Source organism: Pituophis catenifer, unplaced genomic scaffold, assembly GCF_029215685.1.
Source record: "Pituophis catenifer annectens isolate HBS135680 unplaced genomic scaffold, rPitCat1.0.hap2 SCAF_8, whole genome shotgun sequence".
Taxonomy (NCBI): Eukaryota; Metazoa; Chordata; class Lepidosauria; order Squamata; family Colubridae; genus Pituophis; species Pituophis catenifer.
Window position 1 is genome coordinate 21262847 of NW_027256888.1, and position 8631 is coordinate 21271477.

The window sequence follows — 8631 nt, forward strand, 5'->3', positions numbered from 1 at the left end:
GAATCAAACTCTTCCCAAAGCACAGGTCCCGCTGCCTCCTCACCGTCTGACTGTCCAGTCAGAGTCCAAGCCGTCCCGAATCTGAGCGACCTTGCCCAACAGGTGCTGGCTAAACTCCTCGGCTCGCCCCCGCAGAGGGTCTTCCCTCACCCTCTGAGTCAGGAGGGAGCGGGACACCCTGAACAGGGCAGCCAGGCGATTCTCTGCGGATGCGATGACATTGGCGAAGTAGCGACGCTTTGCCGTTGCCAACTCCACCAGGTAGGCCCATGTGGCCGACCTTAACTGGGACCGGTCAGATTCGGAACAACTGGTTCTCCAACAGCTCTCTAGGCCTCAGCTATGTCGCTTCATCCCCCGGAGCTCCTCGGTAAACCAAGGGGCCACCCGGGATCTGTGACGTGTCAGAGGCCGCAAAGGCACGACCCGGTCAAGAGCCGCGGCAGCAGCCACATCCCAGGCCTCCACCAGGATTGTGGCTGGGGCGTGGGAGAGAGAGAGAGGTATCATCCCAAGCTCCGTCTGGAACCTCTCTGGGTCCATCAGGCGCCTGGGGCGGAACCAGATGGTCGGCTCCGCCTCCCAGCGAGGAGGGGCAGTGTACTGGAAACCCAGCCGAAGGAGATAGTGGTGGGTCCATGACAGGGGATAAATAGAAGACAATCCCCCACCGAGCCCCACTCGCCACTGCTCCGAGACAAAAACAAGATTGGGCATGTGGCCCCCTGTGTCTGGCCCTGAATGATCTGAGTCAGGTTCATAGCTGCCATGGAAGCCATGAACTCCCGAGCCACCCCCGACGCCCCACCCAGGGACGGCAGATTGAAGTCCCCCAGAACAACAAGTCTGGGAAACTCCACCACTGGCCCCAATAGGGTGTCGAGCAGCCCGGGCAGAGCTGTTGATACGCAGCTGGGAGACAGGTATGCAATCAACAAGCCCAACTGCCCACATGGGCCCCACTTCATGAGGAGGGCCTCATACCCATCTATCTTAGGAGCAGTGACCTCCCGTGGGCTAAGGGTCTCCTTAATAACAACTGCCACTCCCCTACCCTACCCTGGGCCCTTGGCTGATGGAGGACCCGGAAGCCTGGTGGGCAAAGTTCAGTCAGAGCCCCCCCCCTCCTTGAGCCCAACCAGGTTTCCGTAATGCAAGCCAGATCTGTGTTTTCCTCCTCAATCAAATCACAAATGAGGGGAGCTTTGTTAACCACAGACCTGGCATTAAAGTAGATCAGCCTGAGCCCAGTAACCCTATCTCTCAAACCCCCAGGAGGTCGGATAGAACTAGGAGGGTCGGAGTTGAAGTTCAGTTAAATTAATATTAACTTACAATGTGCCAAAATATGATTTTGGAGGATTGAAAGATACCTTTTCAGTTCTAGGATGCATGAACAATGGAGCCCTAATTTTACATTTTACATAATTTTACATAAAAGTTTTTAATTTTATGATGGCTCAGGAAGGCAGTACAGGCCATAAAACCAGAAACTTCTGCCATTTTCATGGATTGGGTTAGAATTTTAAAAACTACTTTTTGCATGACAAGATAGAACATGTCTGTGCAGAAGGATTTCTTTTTTTCAAGTTTCATATTCAATAATGAGGGTTCAATATTTCATTTGAACAAGTGGACCCACATTACCTGCTGGTTTACGTGACAAGCATCAATATGGTTGCTGAAAGAAAGCATGCAGAATACTCACAAAGGGATATCTTCTCATAATTTCCACATATACACCACATATGTGAAGTGCCATATACACAAATAAGGAAAACTGTTTTGGACTCTCACTTCTCCATACCCATATAGAGTTGTCTAAGAATACCACTCACTAAGTTAACAAAAAGTTAATAATGAAAAGTTAATAGTATGTATGCAGGATTTGACAAGCCCTCAGATATTACATCAATATTTCAGATACTGCTGTGCCTGGGAGCCCTACGGGCAGAAAGTCAACATAAAAAAGAAAACATTATTTCCAAAGCACAAAATTTCTCGTTTGTGGATTTTTGTTAACTATAGAGTCATAGAATGGAAAAGTTGGAAGGAATTGGTGATCATTTACTCCAACCCACCCCCCCATGCAAGAATTCACTGCTAAAATATCTCTAATTTATTCACATAATTTAACTACCAGGCTAGGATATGTGATAGAGATGTTCTCAAGTCAGTTTCACTTTCTTCATTTCCAAAGATACAACATCTCTACCATGTTTCCCCGAAAATAAGACATCCCAATAATAAGCTCAATTGGGCTTTTGAGCGCACGGGCTATAAGCCCCCCTTGAAAATAAGTCCCCCCCAAAAAAACTTATGCACATGCGCAGCCGCTCCCACAAATCGTAGCTTGCCCACCCCTTCTCTTAGTGGCGGCCGCAACGAGCGGCCACAAACAAACTCTTGCCAGCCCTAGCCCTGTCGACCTGGGGGGAGGGGTACTGGCGCCAGACCTCTGAGCAGTGGCCGATGTGGGCTGTCTGCGCAGCCATGAAGCAGGATCTGCATGGCCAGTTCTTGCCTGCAACATTGCCAGCAAGGATCAGGTCAGAGCTGCTGCCACTGCCACCTAAGATCAGCAGGCCAGATTTGGTGAGCCGGACGCATTGCTGCCACTCCGGAGAAGAGAGAGAGGAGGCGCTGCAAGAGAGCCCATTTCTGACGTTTTTCTGAGTGGCAGCAGCATGTTCAGCTCCCCGAATGAGGGTTGGCGATCTCGGCCCATGAGGGGGAGTGGCACATGGGGAGGGGTGGGGAGACGGAGAAGCGAGAATTCTGCCGCTCACCCAAACCCCAGATCTCCTGTTTGCCCTGCAGGCTCTTCAAGAGGAAGGCGATCGAGCTTTTGCAATCCAAGCCAGCGCTTCGTCTTCTGCTCCCCTTTCCTCCCCCCTGGAGCCAAACCAGAGAACAAAAGGATGGCTGGGAACTGTTTAAAAGAGAGAATCCAAGGTGCTGGTTCTCAAGTTACACACCGCTGGTGGGGGGGGAGTAATTAAATCATAGTTTTCACCCTTGAAAGTATGGTAGGCATTTTAAAAATGGTCCTTGGATAATCATAATTCTATTGAGGAGAATAAATATTTCACTGTAACTATTTCTCTCTTAATCAGTTCATCAACATAAAAACACTGGGGGTTACTGTGGCACAGATAATAAAACAGGCCAATTATTACAGCACCCTGGCCTGAACCCAATAATCTTTGAATTAACAGGTTGTGATTTAAGAATTTGGTCCTGTGGAATTTTGCAGGAAACAGCATATATCTTACATGTTTGTGGACCTAAAGAAGAGATTAAAGCAAAATTTGCTATAGCAATGACTTTCAAAAAATGTAGCAAGCCTGTAGTAAAAGATTCCTGTTCCAGTATTATCTTTCTTCATGTGGAATCTGGAAACCCAGAGCAAAGAAAAGATGGAAAGTCTGAATGGATAAAAGGAAAATGGAAGGGAATAGTATGTGTATCTTTGCATTTGCAACCATGAACACTAAAGATGATCTTGATCATCTTTTTATTTATTTATAGAATTTAGAAACTGCCCAGCTCCCCTCCCCAAAGGGATTCTGGGTAATGTACAAGTAAACTGTAAAAACTGTAAATAAATTATTAGGAGGCAAAGATGGTTAAATGCAAAGTTAAGAAACCAAGGGGAGGGTTTTCAGGGCACTAACCAAGCCCATGGCTGTGTGCTCCTCTGTGAATCCCAAGCAAGATGGGAGAATCAGGTTTTCAGACATCTCTGAAAAGCCAAGAGAGTGAGGAGTTCGCCTCACCTCTGGAGGAAGGATGTTACAAAGGGTAGAGGCAACGGCCAACAAAGTTCTCTTTCTGAACCTTTCTGGAGATGTGCTGGGATGCTTTTATTCTCAGTAGCCTTACTTCCTTAGTTATTATTTCTTACTGTGGTTTTGATACTTTATGATGTCATTTATTTATTTTATTTTAATTTTTTTATTTTATGTTTATTTCTGTTTTTTTAAAAAATCCTGGAGCAGCAGGGAAGTACCTGAGGATTGGAAAAGAACTGATGTGGTTTCCATCTTCAAGAAAGGGGGAAAAACAGACCCAGGAAATTACAGATCAATGAATCTAACATCAATACCTGGAAAGATCCTGGAAAAGATAATAAAAAACCAGATCTGCAAACAACTAGAAACAAATAAAGTTATAATTAGTAGTCAGCACACGTTTGTTAAAAACAGATCAATGCAAACCAATCTTATTCATTCTTTGATAAAGAGACTAAATTATTAAACCAGCTAAATGCTGTGGACATAGTATACCTAGATTTCACTAAGGCATTTGACAAAGTAGACCACAACTTACTTCTTGGTAAGCTAGAAAAATGTGGAATAGATGACATCACCACCAGATAGATTTTTATCTTGCTAACAAACCATACTCAACAAGTAGTCCTTAATGGTACTACATCAACATGGAGAGAAGTAAGCAGTGGGGTACTACAAGGCTTCATCTTAGGCCCGGTACTCTTCAATATCGTCATAAATAATTTAGATTAGGGAATAGAAGTGGAACTCATCATATTTGCCAATGACACCAAGTTGGCAGGAATAGGTTAGTACAACTACCCCAGAAGATAGGTTCAAGATCCAGATGGATCTTGACAGACTTGAACACTGGGCCCTATCTAACAAAATGAAATTCAATGTAAAGAAAAGTAAATTTTTACACTCAGGCAAGAAAAACCAAATGTACAGGTATAGATTAGGTGAAATTTGGCTCAATTGCAGTAACTGCAAGAAAAATTTTGGAGCCCTAGGGAACAATCACTTAAATATGACCCATCAGTGTGCTGCAGCTGCCAAAAGAGCCAGTGCAATACTAGGTTGCATTAAAAGAGGGATGAAATCACGATCACATGAAGTGTTAGTACCACTTGGTGGCTTGGTAACACCACACTTGGAATACTGCATCCAGCTTTGGTCACCATAATATAAAAAAGATGTTGAAAGTTTGGAAAGAGTACAGAGAAGAATAACAAAGATTATTAGGGGACTAGAGGCTAAAACATATAAAGTATGGTTGCAGGAACTAAGTATGTCCAGTCTAGTGAAAAGAAGGACCATTATAGCAGTGTTCCAATATTTGAGGGGTTGCCACAGAGAAGGTCCACCTATTTTACAAAGCACCAGAACATGAGACAAGAAGCAACGGATGGAAACTAATCAAGGAGAGAACAAACCTAGAACTAAGGAGAAATTCAAAGGCAGGTATCTTGAAGAATGTGCAAGAAGTCATGTTTAATTCCTGATGTTATTTTAAATTCCTTGGGGAAGTTCCTTTTGTTAGCATAGATATTCAGCATAAGCAGTTCTCAATTACTGCATCTGCATAAGAGGCAGTCAAAACAGACTGGCAGAAGTTGGGGATGGGAGGGATCAAAAGAGTTCAGTAAGAGGCAGCAATGCAGCTGCTAGGCAAGTAGATATATTATACAGACTCCACTACCTAGCCTCTCAGCGAATGATGACAGGAATTAATTATCTAAAACATATGAACCCAGTCTTACAACTGAAATAAAATTCATATGAATTCTTAAACATCCCCATCTCACCCTAAATCTTATCTGGATATTAATAACTAGATTGCCGAAAAGGCTGTAGTGGCAGGAATAATGTACAGAGAGCCTAACATACATACCTAACCATATTATGGCTGTGCTCCTCCTCTTTTTTCCATTTCCCTATGTATTATTTGGATTTTCATCTTGCGATTGTACCATAATTTCTAGCCTTTCCCGGATAGACCAGGCCGATTCCAGAAAGCACGAATGTGATCTGGTTGCTGTCCATCGTTCTGAAACTCCACTACTGAGCCGCAGTAGTCGGCAGATGGCACTCTCCTACGTGTTGACAGCACCCAAGCTACTTCCCCGCACCCCCTCCCTCACATAGACAGATGGATTTCTTCAGCACCCAAACAAACAGGATCTTTCAATGTTGGACTCTGAAAATTTTTGTGCTTTTGTAGAATGCTTTCTGCCATGGGCCTTCCTTGCCCCTATAGCTCATTCTTCTCTTTTTCAAAGAAGTACTCACCATGTTGACTTCAGAGACCATGTCTATACTGGCGATCTCTATTCTCATCCCAACATCAACAGGAGAACCTGGAAACCGAGATGGGTGATTTGTTGTGTGTGTTTTTTTAATGACCAGCTAAGGAAATGAATTGGAACCTTCATTCCCACTTGTTTTTTTTTTTTTTTTTTTGAGAGAGAGAGAGAGAGAGAGAGAGGGAGAGAGAGAAGGAAAGAAATGGCATTCTTCTGCCCATATGTTGCACTCAGGGAGCAGTGATTGATTGTTTAAGACTTTTGTGAAAGCCAAAAGCTAACAAATCTGACTGCTGGTATGAACACTGGCAACAGCCAATCTTTGTCCAACATGTGTGATTGTAAACTTGCATACCTTAGTGTGTGTGTGTAAGAAAGAGAGGGAGAAATTAAAAAAAGATATCTTTGGGATAGTATGCAGCAGCCCCTCATCAGTCATAGCTGGTTTAACAAAGCTAAGCAGAATCCTATCTGGACAAGCTTGTAAACTAGATTAAGTAATTTAAGAAATCCCAGAAGACAACGGCAAATCACTCTTCCAAATGGTTGTTAAATAACAGTGTCACATATGGACACGTAGATGACAGACACATCTATACATAGATGAATTCGATTCGAGGAGTCTTTCCCTTCTACTCCCGAGACTGGACGTGTTACTTAGCAGGCAGGCTGATTAACATTCTTATCAGCCTTCTGCCTCCGAATGGAAGGCAGCGCACCGCGTTGTCTCCTGTTGTAAACAAATCAGGGGAGAATTACCTCCAAAATCCGGCCTTAAGCGAATGTCATATCCTTTGAGCAATCGGTCCACCGTCTCTTTCACGTAGGACATGTTGCTGGGCTCGTTCACGCTAAACAAGGCAGAAAGAGAGAAAGTGATTCAGGACGAGGAGAGTGACACCCTCCTATTCCCGGCCACAATCTATTTATGTTTGCCTCCGGTGGGGGGGGGTCGAAATCAATGAGGAGGCTCAGGAAGGAAGGCGATGTATTCTGCACCACACACGGGCGCGCGGACACACGGGGGACGGGGGAGAGAGAGAAGGACAGACAGACACGCACGCATATACACGGATACCCACCCCACATATGCGCCTCCTTGAGCCCAAGCGCCCATCCTCACCTCTTAGCATAGGAGACCACAGCTATCATCACCGGAAAGACAAAAATCCCCGCGCCCACTCGGAGCTGAACTGCCCACATTCCTTCCTCCTGGTGAACAGCGGATGCTTCTTTTTTATCCCCTCCTCCCTTCTCACTCTCCGCCCCACCCGCGAAGATTCAAGGAATGCAACTTTCAAGCTACAGGGAGGGCGCCGCCACCGCCGCCGAGAAGAGCGCCACGCATGCGTGGCACTGGTTCAATATCTGAAGATCCCGGTCAGCGTTGGCCACTAGGCCTGTCAAGTGAGCCGCGCCGGAGGTCCCTGCTCGCTCTGCGGAGGGCGGCCCGCTGAAAGCCGAAAGTTCTTCGGCCCGGCAGAAGGTGAAGGTGAAGCTCATCGCAGCTGGGCTGCAACACCTCCCTCCCTCCGTTGGTGCCTCCCCTTCCCTACCGCTGGTTGGTAAAAAGGGAGCCAGTTTAGAGCGCAGCCGGCCGCGTTATATGGCCAAAGCTATGGCTGGATGTCACAAGCCCCATTTCCTCGCTGCTGGTTTATATAGCCATAGATAGGATCAGAATCTACCATTACCTTATTTCAAGCTACTTTTCTCCTGCCATATCTAGGGGATGGCCCTGGTGTCAGTTGTCTCCTATCCATCTACATATCAAATCCACTGCTCAAGTTTGAAGACTATAGATGACAAAGGGCTAAGGCAGGAGGCAAGGCAGTCCTAAATAACAATATCTCTTTCTTCCCAAGTTTCCTTTAAAAAAAAAAAAGGATGAGGGGACATAAAGTAATTTGACTTCCACCAGATTGGAGTCCCCTAAGCAACAGGAAGGTTTGCACCTACAACAAGAGATGATACCCTGTACATTCACTCATTGTTGCTGTGGGTAATACAGTAGTAAAAAAGGATTTTGGTCCTTTCCGCTCTGGTGATTTATAGCATCTTCCAGCATCACCAAGCCACCACTGTGGCATATGTTGATAAGAAAGATGGACTTTATTTTGCCACCACAAAAGTTGGAAGGTGCCATAAGAAGCTACAAATCATTAGTGTGAAAAAGGTCTTCTCCTGCACTTCTCTTCTGAATAATAGGGTGGTGAAATCAGGACAGGTATTCAGCTCACCACCTAGGAAAATATAGGAAACACCATTCATTCATGACTTGTTCCCTCCCACTGATTTGCATAATTCAGTGCAGAAGGACTCCAAGTCCTTCTCCAGTGCAGAAGGACTCCTGGTAGCCACAGTCTTCTATTACTCAGTCTGTCTTGCAACATCTCTTGAAAGATATGAAGGAGTAGAAAATGCAAAGGAACAGGGTAGGTACACCTCTAACATTATTGGCTAATCCATGCTGTTAGGAAGAGAAGAAAACATAAGGGACACTAGGGGATCCGCAGGAAGGTTATCAAAATCAAAAAGGTTAAACTGATATC

The 8631-nt window shown here is 45.2% G+C and overlaps 1 protein-coding gene across 2 annotated transcripts in view; it reads right to left on the reverse strand.

Annotated features, from left to right (window-relative positions):
* LOC139320032 (gamma-aminobutyric acid receptor subunit beta-1) overlaps positions 1 to 7282 on the reverse strand; it is a 201877-nt gene extending 194595 nt beyond the window's left edge. For both annotated transcript variants that reach the window (XM_070948136.1, XM_070948135.1), the window contains exons 1-3: positions 7203 to 7282; positions 6839 to 6930; positions 6066 to 6133 (exon numbers count right to left, since the gene is read on the reverse strand). In XM_070948136.1, coding sequence (XP_070804237.1) covers positions 6066 to 6133; positions 6839 to 6930; positions 7203 to 7282 — 240 coding nt within the window. The remainder of the gene's footprint in view (positions 1 to 6065; positions 6134 to 6838; positions 6931 to 7202) is intronic.
* Between the last annotated feature and the right edge of the window lie 1349 nt (positions 7283 to 8631).